The sequence below is a fragment of the Bombus pyrosoma genome, linkage group LG7 (genome assembly GCF_014825855.1).
Source record: "Bombus pyrosoma isolate SC7728 linkage group LG7, ASM1482585v1, whole genome shotgun sequence".
NCBI classification, from domain to species: Eukaryota; Metazoa; Arthropoda; class Insecta; order Hymenoptera; family Apidae; genus Bombus; species Bombus pyrosoma.
Window position 1 is genome coordinate 1,020,026 of NC_057776.1, and position 22,606 is coordinate 1,042,631.

A 22,606-nucleotide genomic window follows, 5' to 3' on the forward strand; every position below is an offset into this window, starting at 1 on the left:
GTGCTGTATTTCGTGTCCATTATTTGTTAATAATAATTACGTTCGACAAGTTTTATTTTTTAAATTTATTTATTCATGACATGTTACACGTTATATATATACACGATGGATTTCGCGTCGAATTAATTTCGAGCAGTGACGTTACGACTATACAATAGAATGGCGATATTAAATCGGCATCACGTGTAACTTTTTACAGGCTGAATTATAGAAAGCAATAATTACAAATGACTCGAATAATTTTATGCAAATAAAAATAGTAAAGTTTTGTATTACGTTCTTTATATGTAATTAATAATATATCTATGCATATTTTTTAAAAACCATTTTAAAATCAGATATCTTAGGGGTTTAGTCTATTATATGCAATCGCACATTCCAAAGATTGTGTTAAACATTTTAATGTATTTCATTTTAGCTCTTTGCAATTCTATATTGATATTGATTTCATACATTATTGTATAATCATTATTTTAAATTAAACATGATAAAACATGTTTTAAAAGGTAAATGCAATATCTGTACAGCTAGTTTCAGTTTTATATTTTTCTGAAGTTAAGTTATATTGTTTATTAGATTGCAAAGAAATAAATCATGATATATTCATTAATTAAACAAAGAAATGCTGTTACTTGTAAGAACCTTTAGTGACTCGCGAGAAAAATAAAAAGTCAAGTAAAATATGATTATCATTCTTCTGCAGGATGTGTTCCAAACCTAGCACAAGTATAAAAATTGTAAAATTATTCTTACAAATTTATAAAGTAGAAGAATTAAGTATGTATATATGTATATATGTATACAATATATATAATATTTTAATATGTACTAAAAAATTATGTAGACAACTTTGGCAGTATAAAACTTTAGTTCTTAAGTACAGATAGTTTTCAATCATTAAAAATAGATAGAATATTTTAATTTTTTGTATTCATTTTCCAATGTAACGTTTTAATAGTCTTGTGCATCTAAAATGAATTTATACTTTTATCTTACATTATATAAAGTGAAATATTATAATTATAGTTTACCTTTGGAATTATTTTATAACAAATACACAAAGCTATATGTTATTCCTTTAAAGCCTAAGTTATTTTTCCAAGTACATATTGCTGCATTTTGCAATGAATAATGTACATATAATAAACAACAGCTGGTATAAAATACCATAAAAAATAAATAAATTTACTAATTTTTTAAATCTTACTTATTAAATATAATCATTTTTATACAATTAGAAACACAACAATATGTATCTATTCTCTGTTCTAAACAGATTTCATTAGAACAGTTTAGGCTACCAAAGGTCAATAGTTAATATCTACAACAACAATTAATTAAAATTTCAATGCGTACCTGTATATACTTGTAACGATGTACGCTCATATAACAAAAAAAGAAAAAAATAGAGCCTCGAGAGAAGTCTTCAAATGGCTTCTTTAATACAATTATAATCATACAATGAATTTTGCGTCTAACAAATTTTCAAAGCGTTGATAATTGAAATGATAAAAAACCTTCTTCTTTTAATACTAAATTATGCACATTTACATGCGTAAATGTAGAAGAATTTTGTACATTAATTACGAAAGTAACACGATACAACTTGAAAATGTGGATATCATGTTTTCAAGAGGTTTTCGCGGTTCCGATTTCACTACCGTGACTACTGGAAGCTTTCGACTTTCTTTCTGGATCCATAGCGATTGAAATGAATTCTTCTGAAATTTTTTTGTCCAATCCTGTGTATGTTTGAGCTAGATCTACTTGGTCTTCTCCTATAGAAGACATCCTTTTTGGGGACTCCGTTTTTCTTTCAGTCTGTTTCTTCCTTTCCGTGGTGTCTTCGTGTTCCACAGTTATGTGACGTTTTTGCTTTGGTCGAATCTAAAATTAAATATCATTATTCATTATTCCTTTGACTATTCTTAAAGAATATAAACGATAGTATACTAAATTATATTGTATCTAAATTAAATTTATATTAAAGAAATTTCTTCCTTAGATATATGTGTCTAATAAATATATTTCTTAACCCCTTAACCTACAACTACGGGCATAGCCCGTAGTACGATGATCGGGCCAAACGTAAATATTACGGGGATAGACCGTAGTAGATGATCCGACCAATCGTAAATATTATGGGCATCACTCGTGGTACGTACTACACAAGTCGTGCGAATGGTTCGAAGGCTGTGCAAGCTTCTTTTCGTTTTCGGCCCAAAATTCTCGAATTTAAATTGTAGGTTATGGGGTTAAACTTATATACATTTCACATATATTTTTGTTTTTATGTTTAATTATTTAAAACACTTAAAAATAGTAAATAGTTAATTTATTAATTGAATTGATTTGTAAATTACTATTCTATGTACTTATTCTTATTCCTTGCAACAATGAAAATACAGTAGTTATGCATTTTACTTTCATTAGTCTGCCTTAAAGAAATAATAAAAATAAAAGTCGTTCCGTTGTAGGATTATTTCGTGCAATCAATCGGTGTAAGGAATGTTTTTTGAGAATAAAATATGACACGGTGCATGTGAAATTAAGGGAAGAGTTTATGTCATTACATTATTGGTTTTGAATTTCTTTCGAAGATACGAAGCTTTAAATTGCAAAATACTATTTCGGCCTATTTTCGTGAAAACAGGTCGTACTTATGAATTTCTGCTTTGGAAATTATTTAGAATTATATTACAATTATTTAAATCTGATGGTTTAATTATATGACATTACAGAGCTATATATAGGTATATGTGTATATTATAGTCATATTATAAATTTATCAAGAGTTTGAATTTTGATAAAACATTTTGGCACAATATTCTATAATACAATCTTTTATTAGCGATTATTTTCTCAGTGAATTCAAATAAATTCAGTGGCCACGAAAAGTACTGACACATACTCTCATTTTTAAATGAAACGTTTCTTTTTCTCAGGTTCTATATTTTAATTTTCACAGTCTGAAATTTTTGAAGTCATTTTATGAAAGAACTACTAACTAAGCGATAATTTTAATATAAATTAGAATAAGCGATAAATTTAATATTCTAGAATCTAATTAATTGATATGTAAGTGCTATAAGAAACACAATGGTGTAGTAATACTTTTTATAGCCACAGTAAGTAAGGGATTAACCATTTTCCATGAAATTTCAACAATCTTAAGAACACTTCCGTATTATATGTAATACAAAGATATATCTAATTTCCATATCAATTCAAGTACAAAAGGAAACCTTAATCCTTTCGCTTTGGCAGTCCAGTCCGCCTAAGTGCTCTCCCTGTACGGAGGCGCGCGCCACAAATGCGCACAGTGGCGTGGTTGCTGTATAAATGTTTTCCTAAGTCTTAAATAACAACTGTGCTGAATAAAACAATAATAAAACAATCTTTGCTCCAATATGATAAGTATAATTTACATCTTTAATATGAAAAGGCTTACACAATTACAGGTAATCTATTACATAGACTTTACGATAAAATGTTTAATATAATTAATTACGAAAAGTAAATTAGTCAATAAAATCAACAGAAAATGTTCTGCCGGTAACGAGAAACATATTATTGACTACAGATGGCACTGGTGTATGCCTGATACATGGGGTGCCGATCGTCGCCACCCATAAGCGGCACCCGAAGCGAAAGGGTTAAGAATAGAATTCGCTACGTTTCGCTTTCACAAATACTGAAATCTGCCAAGAAAGATTTCGAAAGAGCAATTAGGAGCGGCAAGAACGGTTCAGGAATTTTTTCCGTGATTACGCATATAATTATATATGCAAAGGGAAACGGCAGAAATCGATGTCAAAGATACTGATGGTTATTTTGACACGGCGATACTTTCTAGCGTGAAAGATCGCGAATGAAGTACGAACGGAGTATTACGCTGAGTTGGATACCTACGATTTGCGATGGAGGACGAGCTGCGTATGGCATGTGTGGTAGCATAGGAACGGCACCATAAGCTGGGGCAGCTATGGGTAATGGTCCAGCAGGCACGAATCCTCCAGGAAATTTTGCAGGAGCGCCAGGCATTGCATAAGGCGACTGTCACAAAGTAGAATTTGTTAACTTATTATTTTGTTATCTTTTTCTTTCTTTTTAGTTTTAGCAAGTTTCAATTCACAAGGAACTTCTATCATTAAGATTTTTCGATAGAAGATATCTATTTTCTGCTTTCATAGCTAATTCATTTTAATGAGTACGTTATATGTAATAACATTCAATGTAATATTTGTGTGATGAGATGTAACACTTGTAATGTTCACAGATTGTCTGAATCTTTGTAGCAATACACTGTGAAGATGATGGTTGAGATGTGTATAACACGAGGGATCAGATTTCGTTATAAAACTTGAATCTTTTAAGGAAGGAAAATATTTTTAATATTTGGTTACGATAGCTGGTATATACTTTGTACTTTGTATGTGTTTAAGTGGAATCACGGTTCATCGAAGACCAATATTTTCTTCTTTACCCAAAAATGTATATTAAATGTGTAGTATATCAAAGAATTATTTCTACTATTTTTTATAATTATTTATGCTATATATTAATTAAAATATATGAAATATGGTACTGAAATATATGTAATGAAATATTTATACATTATCACGTATTTTTGCATATTGCAAAATCTCTAAAAATAGGTTGAAACGAATAGGAAGAAAAGGAAGAACCTTTGTTCATTTTTTTTTTTATAAAAATAATTCATCTTACCTTTCAGTCATAACATTGAACGTTTATCAATATGTTAGAAAAGTATTCACTACGTCGAAACATATTAATGGAAAGAGAATTGCTGTAAATTGAAAAACGCAATTATCAATTTTGCAAGTCGAGTGATTCTAGTATCACCACTCAATACACCTAAACTATAAAATCGCTGAAAAAAATAACGTAAGCAAAGAAGCGATTCAAAGATAATTACTTAAACTGATCCATTTATATCAAACTTAATACTTTATATAAAGTAACATTTAGTTTGATACAGATCACATCATATTATTCACTGCATGACCTATTCCGCAAAGCACTTTCAAATTAAAAACGAACATTAATCAATGTCGTATATATATCTGCAATAAATTACCCGTCACTAACATTCCATTAAACATCAACCTCTCTCTGCCCAACCCACTTAACTGTTAGACAAAACAACACCTACATCTCATCAAATAGAATTCAACAACTAGATCACCTATAAAATAGATAAAATAAATTCACTGTATCCATTCTAAATCATCCGCCACTAATATAAAATTCCATTAGATATCAACCTCTCTCTGCCTAATCTACTTCAGTATATTAAATAGAACGATATCCGTATCTTATTAAATAAGTTCAACCACCATCAAAGTAATAGAATACATTCACTGCATCCATTCTAAATCATTCACCATTAAAATTGCATGACACATCAAGCTCTCTCTGATTAACTCATTTACAATTAAAAGAAGATGACACGTACAGTGATTCACGAGCATGAGTTTGGATCTTATTAAATTTACTTTACAATATAACCAACTGGCCGCACAGTATTTGGATTTATATTTACTATTTTTTTAAACTCTTTTTAAACAGTTTCTAGGGGTTGAATTTCGAAAAACGCCCGAACACATGTTCGTTTATTTCTAGTGGAAAGTTTGCATGCTGAATTTCACGTCTCTAACTTTAGTGGACACAGAGATACGGTTATCCTGTAAAAAAATTTGACCCATTTTTTTCCCCCTTTAGGATCTGTAGTTTCCATAAATCTTTCTTTATCTCATGCCTACGTCATAAAAGAAGTATACTGTGCAAATTTTCTGTTTCTAGGTACACCGCTTTGGACTGTGCGATTGACGAGTAGGTCAGTCACTTTTGTATTATATAAAAAGGCATAGAATTTATTATTCTTTATCTTTACATTAAAATAGGATTATACTATTAAGCTTTATGGAATCTATATTTAACACAGTAGACTTCCTTATCATAGCCTCGCTAAATATTCTGACATTCACCATATAAACATTAATAAATAAATACAGTAGAGTTGTCCCTCATAACGCGGCTACATTCTGCGCTATACATATGTGTTATATATGGATTCGTAGTGCAAAACGTTAGAATTAAGTAAGTTTTTTCATGCAACAAAAGATAATATGCATTCTAGTTTTGTACAATAAAAATTTCATCATTATATAATATAATATAACATATACATATACACACATATAATACATATAATATATAATGAAGAAATTTATATATATATAGAGAGAGAACATATTATTGCTTAAAATTAGGTTCCACTAATATCACTTTCTGGATACTGACACAGCTTCTCTGTTGGTTGAATTTTATTCAGCTTCAGAACTGGGTATATTCATTATTCGCAGATATTTTCTTCCAATTATTTTCTTAAGAAACATTTTACTTTCATCGTTATTGTCCAAATCGCGTTATACGAGGGCAGTAACAATGTTTTGATCACGTTCTGCGCGCTAGTACCGCGTTACATGGGGTTCTACTGTATGTTCCATATCATCTACCGCTATCATTCAACCAGACATTAACTTCCTTTCCGATCTCTTATTTAATCACCAAACAAACCATCTCATCTCACGTCTCGACAAACAAAAGTAAACTTCACCAACGAGAGAATAAACATAGCACACATTCCTGGTCGAAACCAATCGCAACTATTCACCGCAAGAATCTCGCAGGCATTCAGACCGCAAACATGTATTACGCCTGGAGCATCCTCGAGAACTCAAAGGGGAATCCGAAAAGCGAGGCGGGAGAGAAGTTGACTTGCTTTATCCTGCTGACACAGAAACACCTGCACCTCGAGCTCGTGCATCTCCGAAATGTAGGCACGGAGATCGCCCGGAGCTCGGAGTTTCTCTCGACGCTTGTCGTCTGAACTTTCTAGCTCGCGTGTCACTGACCTATCCCTACCTCCAGTTCGCCGGAGGTCGAGCCGTAGTAGCCGAGTACGAAGGGTCGTGGGAGAGGATCCGGCCTCACCTGGATCATCGGATGCATCGGTAGCATCGGCTGTACCACGTAAATCGGCTGACTTTTCGGCACGTGGTTCTGAGCGGTGACCCACTGATGGACCATGTTACGGGTCTTCAATCGACCATCGTTTGTTACTTCGTCGACGTTGTTCGCTCGAAGACATCCGCAGAGCTTCGGGGTCAAGGTCAGACAGCTGTAGCCCGAAACCAATAGCTCGGCCACGCTGGTCACTAGCAAACCGATGCTTGCCAATAGGCCGGCCCAGCTATTCTCCACATCAGCTGCTTCACTGTTTTCATCCTGTAAAAACACGATAGTTATTTGTATCTTTTTATCGTTTTCTTTTACTATGTTAGCTGTGTGATTCGATTCTATCGTGTTAACTCTTCCTGGTACGCTATGGTACAGCTGACGGCCTATCTGAGAAAAGTGAGCCACAGCTTTTTCTGCATATGAGTTTAAGCATTAATTTATTTCGATAAGCTGTGTTAATTGTACGAAAGAGGAGGAATTAATTTTTTTTTTCAAATTAAACCTAGACAACATAAGAAACTAATTAGTAACACTAGATAGTATAATAAGAAATTAGTTGTTGCATTGAATATTGTGTGCACACGTCTATTTTAAATCATACATTACTCAGTTTGTTGAATATTGAGGTTGGTCTAGTTTTGCTCGCAACGTCTCCTGTATAGATATCGATTGCATTTTTCTAGTCAAGTAACTGAATTCTCATGAAATTGTTATTCGTTTTGTAAACATAAAAGAAACAAAGCTTCTTAAGATTCATTATAATTATTAATTCATACGTAGCTGATGTTAAAAAAAACTTGCAAATTTATTCAATTCGTCAGTCTGTCTTATGAGCCTCTTCTAGGTAGATTTTCCTGTTTTAAAGTGTCGTTTTTTTCGCTATTATGTTTACAAGTAGATGTAAATTATGAAGTAGATGTAAGTACAAAAGATGTAAATTTTGTTAGTTTTAGCCTATTACATGTAAACTGTGTAAAATTCTCGGTAGAATTAGAAAGAAGATATTAGTGTTACAGAACAAAGGTATATCACAATTATTCTTAAATAGATTGAAAAAGGAGAAAAAGAAGATTCACTGGACAGCAAAAATTATAATAACATACTAGAAGTATATTATAAATGATGGTCTTTGCAATTTGTAATGGTATATGGTACTTTTATTTTATTAATGATTGATGTTACTTTAATTACAAGGTCATTAGCGATAATTACATCTGATTATTTCCATTAAGCTGGGTTATTAATTACCTTAGACTTTCTATAAATTTTTGCATTTTATGATCTTTTTTCGACTTTAAATATGGTAATTATCTTTAAAAAGAAATTTTAGTGCATATTTATTGTAAAATATATATTTAAGATTCATAGATATATAATCTTTATTATCACTAGAATATAGAATATAGAATAATTTGTTGTTATAATTAATATAGAATAATTTTTATTATATGGTATAATACAATTATATATTTATTACTCAATATGTGTACGTCTATTATATATTTTTTAACAAATAAATAATAAATAAAACTTTATTTACACGTACGACTACATTTGCTTATGGAATATGTAATTTAACTAATGCATTAGTATTTAAAAACACGTAGAAATGTCTATCTTGAAACTTTTGACACTCGATATTCAGCTGAGCTATTAGTTTCTCCTCCTATTGTTCCTGCAACCTCATCGCATTGAATGTCACACAAAAATATGATGTAACTTAATGTATTAACTTAATATCGTTATATCGTAATATAAACAGTAAGTTTCAATCTTTTTGGTCTGATAAAAGTGTGAGGTTTAATTGAGTTTTAAAAATCTTTTGGTAAAAAAAGGTGGGTCACAAAGTTTAATACTGTCCCGATGAAGGACAAATGAGGTACAAAGACGTATGAAATATTCGGAATAATTAACGAGGCACGTTACTGTAGAAGAATGGTAAGCTGGTACTTCTTCGGCTGAAAAGTAAAGATAAATATACAGGTACAGAGTACCTACTTCGGAAGACTTTCTCTTGTCAAGCGGTTGAACGAAACTATAGCAATTTATATTCGTCAAAGTCTATTTACTTTGACCCAACCACGTTACATTTGAGACTCGTTTAACATTAATAACAACAAATTAATTAAACACAAAAAGTACGATACGTATAAATAATATCCCTTTTTGCATCTCCGAGATACTTTACAATTTGTCCAGTAAGAATATTTGACAAATTTTTTAGCGATATTATACAAATAACATAGAATTCGGTTATTGGATGTTAAATTGACTTAAATTTATTAGTATAGATTCTCCAAAATTCCTCCTTGGTCACTCAAATATGTTTCGATGAATTCCAATCTCCAAACTTATTCTAAACCGAATCCTGAATCATTCAAGGCATTAAACCTTGCCTAAATAAATATTCAGGATCCATAAAAGTATATTAATGGCTCGGTTTCTAAAACAGGGTCAGAATGTGCTATCGTCTATGGAGATGACATATTACAATTTATATTACCTAACAATATTAGCATTAAATTAGCAGAATTAATAGCAATTTAACTTCTTATAATTGATCAAGCAAAAACTACAGTGTTCTCACCGATAACAGGGATACTATCACATTTATCAAGTATAGTGATCTGATGACATTGTATTTGATATATTGGAAACAAATCACTCCGTAATTAATGAAGGTGAAACAGTTATCTTTGCATAGATGAATATTCCTCCATTACATGTTGGCATCCGTTGCAATGAATTGGCGGACAAAATAGTAAAGGACGTGTCTACCTTATCTTTAACAAAATAATAATAATAATAATATCCTAATAATAATAAATTCCTTTCTGCTAATATTGTCGTCGCTAATAACCACGTGGTGGAGTTGATGCGACGTTAAAACGTCTAAACTAAAGAAAGTTTTCTATTTATTTTATTATTCTTTTTAGAATTTCTTTCTACATTATTTAAATTTAAGACAATGTGGATCTTTTCTCTATTCCCAAAGTATTTATTTTATAAAAGAGTTAAAATAAGTTTGTGCTATCTTCTTATTTAATATTTACATTTTGAACAACATTTACAGAATTTACATTGGCCCTAAATTTATTAGTTTCATTGAAAATTCATATTAGTATTGTTATGCTAGTATTAGTATGTTAAATACATGCCCAACAAACATATACAAACTTATATGCAAGCTACAACATTTTTAACATTATTTTACAAAATTATTATCACAAAACTCTTATCGTTTAATATTAATATTGTTCTTTTATTACCATATTTCGATCATTTCACTCGAAAGGATAAGTGCATTTATCTTTCAAATTACCATTTTTGAAATTAACACAAACTTTCTTAACTTTCTTAACATAACATACTTTCGATCCATGATTAATTCTCTAATTCACCTTCTCACCTTTCAATGTACAGATTTGTATAGATTCGAATTAAATTACGAAGATTTATAAATCTTTTAATCCATTGTTATTTTTATAATCCTGCTTTCGTGAAAAATTTCCTAGATTCAAATCTTCTTATAAGGATTTATGCATCCTTAAAACGGTGTACTACGAATTCATTATTATTTCGAGAATCCTCTCTTCCAGTGCTGTTTAAACTCAAGTTAAATCCGAAGATTTATAAATCCTTCGATCAATCATTGCTTTTGCAATCCTCTCTTTTCTAAAAAGTTGCTCAGACTCAAGTTATATTAAAAGAATTTATGAATCTTTGAGATTGTACATCTTCAATCCATCATTAATTCCGTAATCCACTCTTTCGCGAAACTTGTTTAGATTCCTATTACATTACAAGAATTTATGAATTCTTAAAATAGTACATCTCTACGAATACACGCATACATATTATTAAAGTTTAACTTTTTACGAACAAGTTTTTACAATAAAAATGTTTGCTTTTCCACTGAGCTCCACAAATAATAACTGACATTTATAGAAGAATAGTAATTGAATGGGTCAATAATTGTATAAATTTTCGGTAAAATTAAGCGGTCGTTTTCAAAATATTAAATTCAAGGTATAAATGTCGAATAGGAGAATAATATAAAACTATATAGTTCGTACAAAACATGAAAAGATTGTCTAATTTTTTTTTTTAAGAAATATTTTAGTATGAAACAGTTGACGAAGGGAATAACCTGACAGATTCAAAGATATAAATCTTTCAAAAATAGATGACAAAAATACAGTAATTTGTAAGGAACGAGTAATATTAGTATATTTGTCAGATTAACTTAATGAATATTAGTCCACATAAAATAATGTTATTAATATTTTTTAACTATCCAAGAAGTCAAGACGCATATTTAATTCCAAAATAAAATGAAAGGATAATTTTCATGTAGAATTGCCTGACAGTGTATTTTTAAATTACTCTTCCATAAATGATATATAATATGAATTATCATGGTTTTCATCTCAGGCCTTCACATATTTTTACAGCCAATTTAGTTGCAAGAATTTCCTCGATATTTTTCTCGTTATCATTTCTTTCCATCGTTCAATCTTCTAAAATTTTATGAAATTGAAATATTTTGTATCATTAAATATAATAAACAATTCTTTCTCGCAATAAAATATCATGTTTTTTACCTGTAGTTTTCACATATAAACTGCATCAAATTCTTGAAAGAAACAGGAAAAGATATACTGATATATACATTGGAAAATAAAAACCTATCAAATACGAAACTATTTAAAATACGAAACTTTCATGAAGCTTCTTTAGATTCCTATTACACTATAACGATTTGTTAATCTTTAAAACGGTACAGTTCTGATCCATCGATTCCCTCGCGGAATTCTTTAAAATCCAGGTTACTGCATCTCGAAAAATGTATTTCGCAATAGATCATTGACCGGAAGAGGCGCGTTCCATCGGAGTCTAGAGGCGAAGCAATTTTGTGAAATTTCACGATGGTGTGTGCCCTGACCGCGTTTTAGCCTTGGCATTGGAAACTTTCTCCGGCGATCAAACGGTTCCAACGGTTTCAAGCCCTGTTCTGGTTGGTTTGCGACGCCGAAACTCGTCGACCCGACCGATGAATGAGAAAACGATCGGACACGAATTTGGGCCACCGACGTTGGTTACTAATCAGTATATGAATCGATCAACGATTGTCATTGCACTACAAGTTTAAGCATTAAATATAATATAACGTTTACTACGTTAGTCCCTTTCTGTTTTCACTTTAAAAAGCTTTTTACAAATACTTACATGCATATCGCTTACGTGAATGAAATCATTACCTACTTATCTATACATTGTACAAAGATACTTTAGCGTTGTGATCGATAGATAACTATCTTGTGAGATATTCAGCACTAATGTCAAGTTTTTGAAATTTTACAAATAACAAGATAACTGTTGAAAATGACAACGTGAGTTCGTGCGCGCCATCCATATGCAGATGCGTTAGTTACAAGAAATAGTAACTAGAAGATAGTTCTAGTTACAATCGATAGATTTAATCGATAGGTTTAAGTTGGTCTCTTGTTTTTATCCCTAGTTCATGTATGTACGTGCAATAAAAGGTTTTTTGGCTCAGAACGGTGTGATAGATTTATCCGTTCAATATAATAATAGCTATTGTGATGCTACCTCTGAGTATAGAAATAACAACAGTAACGAAGAGATTACGAAAATGAGAAAGCAATATGGCCATACACGACTTGCATGAATTCGACGTTTTAACAAAGGGGCAAAATTAGTCATTCTAATTAATTGCGTAAGTTGTGTTATATTAATATATCGTGTTATATAATATATTAATTACGAGGTGTCTATAATATTATCATTTAGAGGGTGGAATTATGACTGCTAATAATTATGATTTTTCTGATTAGAAGTAATAAAATTTTAAATAATGAAAATTATGTTTTTATGTATACACGTTCTACAGCTATGCGTTATATACGCGTAACACTGTTACTACATTCATATTCATAAAATTGAGTATCGTAAAGCAGAATTTACGGATGTAACATACACATGAAGATATGTCTCCTTTATTAAAATGAAACGAAGCGTAAAATAAGAAAGTGCACATCTCATTTTCATTCATAATGTTATGCATCTCCGAGACGCAGAATTCATAGTTTACATGGTTGGTATTTCAATACGATGTATATAAAATTACATAGCCACAGCATTAATTTACTTATTAAACAACGTAATCATCTAAAAGTTCTATTTTATTTTCTATTTTACTAGAAATGAGAGAATATCTTATTAAAGAAAAAACGCTTTAACAAATTTTATAGAAAATGAAGGGGTACAAGATATGGACATGTGTTTTGTTCATTTAATACAATTTTTATCATCTCCACATCCTTAGGCCTTAAAAATCCTTCAAAAAATGAAATTCTTTATACCTCTATGGTACCTTTGAAAAATTCCTAATGAGTTTCTTTAACAGCGAGCAGCGACAAAGTAAACTATTAAACTATGGACGATACTGACGGTAAGCTTTAAATGAGAAAAGTATCGTTTTGAGATAGTCAAAATATGGTTATAAAGATTTCTTTTCGCGACTATTCGTAGAATAAGGCATCGCGTGCCTTTAAGGTTTAATTAATTTAATCAATCATTAATTTTTATTTTCTTATGTTAGGTTACCAGAGTTATCAGAGTTGGGTATTATTTCAATAAAATATTAAAAAGATGATTAATTAAATATTAATTTATCTTTGATTTATTCAATTTGATCATTCTTTTATTTGCTTTTTGAAGTTACTTTGAAATGATGCGTTAGTTTATTTGTACAATTATTTCGTTATTTGATTATTAAACGAAACGCATTTTTTGTTTTATTTTTTATCTGAAAAAACGGTTCCCCAAATAATTTCTCATACGATTTCCGATACTATTATAGAGTTTCTTCACAGTGTTTTACTTATATGTAAAATAAAAGAACTGTGGGAGCAAATGGTGCTACGTTTTAAAATGATTTGGTTCTATTATTTATAATCCAAAAATATCCAGAATATAGTGTGTAAAATTTCATATTATATTATTTGAAAGATAAATGAATCAAAATAGAATATATTATGCTTCAAAATGATTTTATTTAATTTTCACATAAAACAAAGTTATTTCTACTAAATAATTTCTTATAATAATAAAAAAAATCATAAATTATATAAAAAATATAATAAAATAACAAATTAAATGATTGAAATAACACATCATTTGAAATTGTTATTCTCTATTTTTATTCTAAATAAAATTTGTCCAAATCTGATACAGACATTATACTATATTGCTATAATAAACTTTATCAGCTTATATGTAACTTATGCAACCATGTATCTCATATACAGTATAGTTCATAATTATTTCAAGCAATACTTTATTTTATACCACATTTTATACTTTCCTTCATTTCTATAATAAAAGCTAAGTAAAGATTCCTTGCAATCGCTAATATATACAATGAATGTTATTTTAACGTAGAAATTGCATGGGTCTTAAATTCATATCGAAATTCATATTCGAATATCAACCAGAAAAGGTGTCTACAGCTCTATGGCAAATATACAGATGTCGAGTGTAATTTCAAGTTACGTTAGTTGGATTATTACACATATAAAATTTATTAAGTAAAAGAAAGTTAATAAAATTCAGTATAACATTCAGTATATGAAAATCATAGGAGAAAACATGATGAGTACATGTTTGTCGACTGTTTTTAATTTGAATGTCATATTAAGACTAAAGGGGAATGTTTTAAAATAAAACAGCTAAACGTGCGACGAATCTGTTATATAGATTCAAAGATATAATTGATGAAGGTTTTTAGAAGCTAAAGATACAGTTATCAAGGCATTTGTTATTTAAATATTATGATGAGCAATATTTTTAGAATCATAAAAAGGGTAGAGAAATGGATGTACTTTTAAAATTAAGTAAAACAACAATTTTGGCAATGTGAGATCAATTGACAACGCATTGAGCTCTATAACTTTAGAATTGCCTATGGAAAATGTGACTTACCGCGTTCTTTTTTCTATATTGTTCACATAAAATTCGTATATTTTGAAAACAGATTCTACCAAATTTCATAATACAGTTCTACTTTACTGTAAGAAAAGAAAAACAAATTTTTATCTCTTCTGTAAATATAAAAAGAATAAAGTTCTTTAAGAGCCGTTGTAGTTATCAATTGAAACATAGCTGATATTAAAAACTAGAAGTAAAACTCAATTCACCATTTCGTTTTACAGATCCTTCTCCCAGCAGGTTCTTAAAAAATGTCCATCAACTATCCAGGTCGTTCTAATATAATAATTACGACTGGTAGTACACCTCAATAGAAAATAGAAGAAAAGAAAGTATAAAGTAAGATGATCCATCCTATGTTAACCTTTACACAAGCTTCTCTATCGACGTGAGAAATTTTTATCAAAACCTGCTTCTCGTTCATAGAGCAGTATTCAACGACATCACGGTAATAATTTGCTGATGAAGTCACCGTTAACTTCTTAGTAGCTTCGCGCAATAGGCACGCGCCAACAGAATCTCCCTCGGGCATTGAATTATACTTATCGCTTCACTAATGATTGATCGTAATTGATACCTTCGCGTTATAATATATATCTACGGCGATTGCTAATGCAACTCGAGGAGTTGAAATGTTATCACTGAAGATGCGATATGTTACATGAAAGATAGTCGCGTGTACACCAGTGAAATGGGAACATAATTATCCATTTCCGCTAACTTATTAGCTTGAAAAATTCCAATTTCTTGGCGCAGTAAGGTGGAAATTAATAACATGTACTGTTAATCACCAATTTGATAAGCTGTGCTAATTTATGACTAAGAAGAATTTATTAATTAGATGATGTTTTTAGCTATTTGTAAATGTATGTAATGTAGGCATTACATTAGTATAGGTACTTGAAAATGTACACAGGATTATAAAAGTATCTGATCACTTGTAGATACCTTTCATGAAAAGATGTACATAGTATGTGTGTTATAGGAAACATTTTGAAACTTCATTAATACTGTTACGAGACTGCACTCTCATGCTCATGTTGGTATAGTTTGCAAGAGATCTGGAAGTATATACAGAGTCCAGCCGAATAATATACATATGCAAGCGAGCTTTATATTCGACAATTTTTAAAACTCGATTTTCTCGAAAACTGAGCCTCGGATGAAAACATTTTATTCTATATTTTCTTTTAACTTTTGCATAAAACAGGACTCTGCATACAGATTACGAATAATATAATACAAATATAAATTTTCTATAATGAATCAGAATCATGTCCACGAATACAGATGTGATGTTAATTAATTTTGTAATATTAGCGATATTTTTTTAAGGTATGCATATATTATGTTTGAAATAATCCTAAATTATACATAGTATAAATAAAGTAGGTACTGACTGAAAGAGATGGAATAAAACACTGTTTTGTATGAACGAGAATTTTTAGCTTGGTAAAATTCTTCTGGTGGAGACGATAATAACTTATTATTAGTAAGTGATAAATAATAATACATTTTCGATAAGAATTTCAGGTAATTTTTTAATATTCGTAATACTTTTGAAAAAAACATTTAATTCATATAATAAAGCATTGAATATTTTATCAAAGGTGAAGCTATTTTGATAAATAAATTTTAGTTTAATGAAAAAGCATTTTTAAATATATACAACTTTTATCTGGATGAAATTTAATTTAACATTGTCCTGGCAATGATGTAAGATTTGGCTCACATGATATATCTTCAATGAATGTTATCTTATAATTCAAATCATAATACAAAATATTATTATAATTATATCGTCTATAGTTCAGCACAATTATTGAAAGTTTTCAACAAAAATATGTATGTCCTCTCCAGCATTTATCTGATCATTACTTCAATACTTATTATTTATTATATAAATAATTTTATGGATTATTAAATAATGAAGAATTTAACTGAAGGAAAAGAGAACAAAAGTAAGTAGTAGCAAAATAGTAATTAAAGTTTCAGTAGTGCGACAATAATACAGTAATGTTCAGCAGAGAAAAAGAAATAGGAAAGGAGGGTACCGGTGAAAGTACAGACAATACGTACCGGAACAGTGAGCAAGGTCACTTCCGGTGTCCTCTGTGAGTCTCTGACGATAGCAGTCAAGGCCGTAATTGCAGCCATATTCGAAAGGGCAAGGGCAACGAGGCTCGCTGCAAGGTGAGCCGTGGAAAAGCTGGAATTTGTCTTGCTCGACGATGTTGCAAGCGTCGCGACAACACCCAACGCTCCTGCGACAAGGGCACCCACACCTGCCCACAATCCTGCACCGGAACCGCCTAACGCAGCGCCATGGACCAGCACCAGGATGCCGAATACTACGAGGACTACACCTGAGAAACGTTAAAATCGATTTATATTACAATGTGTTTTAGGATGATCACAATTAAAACATGATTCAATTAAGTTTTAATATATAAATGTAAATCATATACAGGGTTATACAAGTATAAGATTACAATTGCATAAGTTTAAGATATCAATTAAAAAACACGAAGTATATGAGATACCCTGATTTTAAAGGTAAATTAAGGAAAAAAGTTTTCTTTAATTTTTTAAATGTGTAAAATTTTAAACATAGTCTTCAAAATTAGAAAGGATTCTACGTTGTTACTATATTTGAAAAATCTAGGAATCTTTTTGTTGCAAAGAATTATACATATACATGGTTATCTTCGTTTACTTTCAATTTAGAACTTGATCCTTCTAAAACATAGTAATCAACTTTTTGAAACGTTCTTAAATTATGATTCACAATGCAATGTGAAAGATAAAATGAGTGTCCTCTTAAAATATATGAAATTGGCTTAAGAACTCTCTTTTTCTACAATGAAATTCACTTTTGTCCTCTATGCAAATAACAGAGCACGCATGAACATTGAAATAATTATATTCATTAGAGTGTCGCCAGAGAACATCGAATAACAATGAATTGCAGCGCTGCAATTCTCTACGGTTTGCAAACCCGCGGAAAGAGTTACACAAGTATGACTTTCTAAGTGAAATGTTTTCACTTTTACGCCGATTTCTATGCAGTTTGGAGAAATGTATGCTCGGCCGGTCAATGGAAATTCGTGTATTTTTCATATATAGAAATCCAAACCAATCAAGATACTACGCGAAAGTGGAAACCGCATCATAGCATGTTCGACTTACTTGTTTATGTACTATATGATAATTTCAAAAATATTTTTGCTTTCTTATCGTAAGTAAATGTTTTCTAATGCTACTACGGACTCGATGATCAGAACATCAAGTAATCAAAAATTTAAAGATGGGCTGTTGCAAGAAAAATTGAAAAACAGGAGCAGAATGTTAAAGAAATTATTACATTCGTATTCAAAAGCTTTGGTGCTCTTTGATACTAATATTTATAAAATAGTTGAAACTAAATGACCTTCTGCCTCTTATTTAAAATAAGAAAAAATGATGAAATATATGGAATAGATAATATTTCTGAAAAATTCGATTCCACAGCGTATCGTGATCAATTCGGATAACCAAAGTCCTAGACTTGATAAAAATATAGATCTTTTGTGATTGTGCGTAATAAATTGTTCATATTTAAATAAACTACAGGTTACATTATTATTTAAATAAGTACAGAAATAAATATTGTAATATCTGTTTGTAACAATAATTATTTAAAAATTAAAAAAATTAAAAAATTAATGTAAAAATTGCTTGTTAAAAATTATCTACATGTATGAAGATTACTTTGTTCTTTTTATAAATTATTTATTCATTTTTCCCACAGGCTGATTATATTAACATTTGAAACTTCAAAAATTAATTAATCTGATTGAAAGACATTTTGAAATATTCCTCCTATTAAAGATAAGCTACTGAAAATAATTACCGTGTTTGATATTTGCAAAATAAAGAATTAATTGTAAAAAAAAAATAGCATATTTTGTACGTTACAGCATTTCTGGTGTAATTTCTGTGATATGAACGATTTTGAGAACTAGATTTTCCAGCAAATAATTCCCTAATTGAGCGATATAAATATGTATCATTAAACTAAAAATTAAGTAGAGTACGTGTTAAACTAATTTTAATAACTGTATTTTGTACTGTATTTCTATAATTTTGTTTTTGATTCTCTCTCTCTCTCTCTATTTGCATTTCATTCATTAAAATATTCAGACTTCTCGATTGAGATATCTTTTTTCCTCGTTTCGTAGCAATCAATATGGATTATTATATCATCAATGATGATGAGGAACGAATGAACCTGTACTTACATGGGTATTTACATGAAATTAAATAACTGATCGCTATTAAGGATCGCGTTTAATTAATCTGGATTTCGCTATTTGTTGATATTGAAACGGCTGGCAAACACGTTTGCTGTGAATTTGTAATGTTATTACATAATTGAATTAATTCCGATGAAACAGGTTCTTCCAGTCATTCAGATTTTAATCGATTTTCGACTATGAAAGTTATCTTGTTATTTTATCCAAGTATGTAAATAATACACAAATAATGTGTCATTGTTGAAAATTAGATTTCTTAGAAAAAATTACTGATTGTATTTTATTTTATAATATATTGTATGTAATATTGAATTAATTATTCGTTTTTTAATCAATTTTCATGTTAACATTATTTACAAACGTTTAATTAACTTTCGAAGCGATATTATCTTGTCTAAATGGCTAATAATTGCAGAAATTTATTTGAGAACTTGAGATAGAGTTGATAAAAGGAAAAGCTACTACTTTATTGCTGATAAAATTAAATATCCAGTTTTCTAATGTAAAATTTGCATACAATACAGCGAAGGAAATTTAACATTTTTGTAGAAAGTAAGAAGCTTCTCTTTAATGATAATCTAACAGTACTGATTAACGTGTTTATTAAACTTATTATCTACTTAATTTTATTATTAATTTAAGAAGTCTTGGAATAATTATCGAAGTAATAGATGTATAAAAAATTATATTCAAACGTAGATTCTATCCTAGTGGATATGAAATACGCCTCTCAAGTATGTTTACTTTCCCTTGCTATACACGCGCCATTTAATTATTTGTCTCTAATATCTTATTCATTTTAAAAATCATATTAAAAATTGCTTTGCATAAAATATAGAATATATATAATATATCAATTTTTACATACTATGTATAGAATATATAATATACCGTATAGAAATGCTTATATGTAATTCAATTAGTTGTATATACTATAACGAGTTTTATTTCTGTTGCTTTCTACAATATAGGATTTAAAAATACATTTCTTGTACCTTGAAGATTTTATAGATTGTCATAGAACAGCTTTCAGATTATTGTTTCGAGTAATAGTCAGAAAGTAAAATAAGATGAAATAATCAATATCAATTTGATATGATACTAATTATACAGGGTGGTTGGTAACTGGTGGTACAAGCGGAAAGGGGGTGATTCCACGCGAAAAAAGAAGTCGAAAATATAGAATAAAAATTTTTCGTTTGAGACTTTGTTTTCGAGAAAATCGACTTTGAATTTTCGCTCGGTACGCCTCTCGTTATAACGGATCTCACTGTAGATCGTTGTCTCGATGGGTATTATCGCAGTTTAAGTTTGTTTTTGCCCTAACGGAAGATTAGGAATACATAATGAAATAATATGAAGTAATCATAAAGTTTATTATTACAAAAATATCTGATACCATTCAATCTATTTTATTATCACAGAATTCAATGATTCCAGAAGTTACTTTCTGATATCAACCGCAAAAGTGAGCCTTCTGCAAATTTATCATACTCTTCAAATAAACATTGATATGCTGATAAATCTCTAAAAGTAAAACTACATAAAGTTTATAATACATTAGTATTTTATCCAGAATAATTATACGCTTTCACGAAAGTATTTGAACGCTTATCGCAAAGAACTGTTATGTTCATATTGTATGTTGAAAGTCATTAACATTATAAGATGTCACTATCAGTATCATATCGAATAAATTTGAAACCAATCTAGAAATGTACATAGCAGTTACAAGATATTTATTGTGAACATGCATTTAGTAAAAACTTAGTATACAATATGAAACTATCTTAAGCAAGTATTAAATATGGTCCCGCTGAATATCGACGCCTATTAATATAATGGATAATGTTATTGAACGTTTAAATTCTTTTGTGGTTTCTGTGAAATATAACTTGGATATTCACAAACAGGAAGCGACTTCCGATGTCGATAACGTTTTGACGTGCTGTTAAGATGGGGACCGCTAATTATTAAAAGGTTATTATCAAAAAAGTTTACACAAAAGTGCGTAATTTTCCGCATACCATTTATATTTAATAGAGCGTGAATAACCGAGACCTTTTTTCCCAGGTAACCCAGGTAATCTAGATTTAACCCAGATCTAACTTAAACTCATTTCGAATTAACTGAAAATTAGATTTGGGTCAGGTCAGATTAGACATTTTTTTGAGGTGGAAATCGCTCCTTCGTCTATTCCTTTACTTATTGATACTGCAATATGAAAATGCAAAATAAGTTTAAAACAAACTTTTTTTAATAATAACTTTTTAATAAGCGGTGACCCGCAACTATATGAAACCTTTACAAAACTACCCAAGGTGATGACCTTGGCAACATATTGAAAAATGTCATTTAATTGTCATATATATATTCCCAGATTTGTTTCAAATTTGACGAATATAAAATCATAATAAGCGAGTTTGCCATTTATAGACAATACTAGTTAAAAATTCAGAATGTTTCGTATAGTACATGTAAGTATAGCAACGCACATATATTCTTGAAAATGTCTATAGGTGTGCGAATATTTTTTTGAGCCTGTGTATTTCAACCTGACCATATATGAAATATGAAATAATTTTTTAAATAATTACACATAAATATGTCAAAAATAGACTTACCAAGTAGCAACTGTCCGCAAGAAGTGAACATCAGAAGATTCGAATCATCTTTAGGCTCCGTACTCCTCAGTTTCTGTCGATCATCCGGATGTTGCTGTGTTCGTGGTTGTTGTTGTCGTTGCTGTTTCTCAGAGATAAGGATCTCCTTCGAGTGCTTCGACTCCAAACAACTCTCCGGCTTCGAGTCCGATGCGCACGACTCCTTCGAGTCCTTCGAATTACTCGAATCCTGACTTCTGACCGTCGAATCAAGCGCAATCGTTGCGTTCTCCATGCTTCTTCTTCTTTCTCCCGCTAGAGGCGTTTTAATGCATCACTATACACACCTGTTCCTTCCTGTTTCTTTACCATGCAGCGTTCCAGGAACGTTTAGTTATTTGCTCTTGTCTCTCATGAGCTTCCTTTTTTATTTAACTCTCTTTTTTTCTCTTTTTCTTTCTTTTATTATTTTTCTTCGTGTCTTGTATAAAATATTCGTATTTTATTTAATCTTTTATATCTCGTATATTTGTTTAAAACAATCTAGGAACAGCTACTATATTTCTCTTGTTAGTTTTATTTTAATAAGCATTTATTATAAATTGTATAAGAGTTAGGATTAAAATAACATTTTTAGGAGGAATCGTC

General features: G+C 30.0%; 1 protein-coding gene and 2 long non-coding RNA genes across 8 annotated transcripts; 2 read left to right on the forward strand and 1 right to left on the reverse strand.

Moving 5' to 3' along the window:
- Positions 1-50: 50 nt before the first annotated feature.
- LOC122568880 lies at positions 51-22,562 on the reverse strand. Of its 5 annotated transcripts, none has more exons than XM_043729142.1 (5): positions 21,980-22,562; positions 17,140-17,426; positions 7,021-7,314; positions 3,913-4,056; positions 51-1,887 (listed from the first exon to the last, which is right to left on the reverse strand). In XM_043729142.1, exons 1-5 carry the CDS (start codon positions 22,251-22,253, stop codon positions 1,630-1,632), a joined length of 1,257 nt encoding a protein of 418 aa, XP_043585077.1. In that variant the 5' UTR covers positions 22,254-22,562; the 3' UTR covers positions 51-1,629. The 5 variants fall into 5 exon arrangements, with proteins under 5 accessions (XP_043585077.1, XP_043585076.1, XP_043585079.1 ...); XM_043729141.1 differs by having other exon boundaries at positions 6,952-7,314; XM_043729144.1 differs by having other exon boundaries at positions 1,684-1,887; positions 6,942-7,314.
- LOC122568897 lies at positions 4,050-5,753 on the forward strand. The gene is made up of 2 exons (XR_006317256.1): positions 4,050-4,210; positions 4,299-5,753. It is a non-coding gene; the product is annotated as an uncharacterized LOC122568897 (long non-coding RNA).
- Positions 12,574-17,282, forward strand: LOC122568889. Of its 2 annotated transcripts, none has more exons than XR_006317238.1 (3): positions 12,574-12,787; positions 15,285-17,021; positions 17,085-17,282. It is a non-coding gene; the product is annotated as an uncharacterized LOC122568889 (long non-coding RNA). The 2 variants fall into 2 exon arrangements; XR_006317239.1 differs by having other exon boundaries at positions 17,088-17,282.
- Positions 22,563-22,606: the final 44 nt, after the last annotated feature.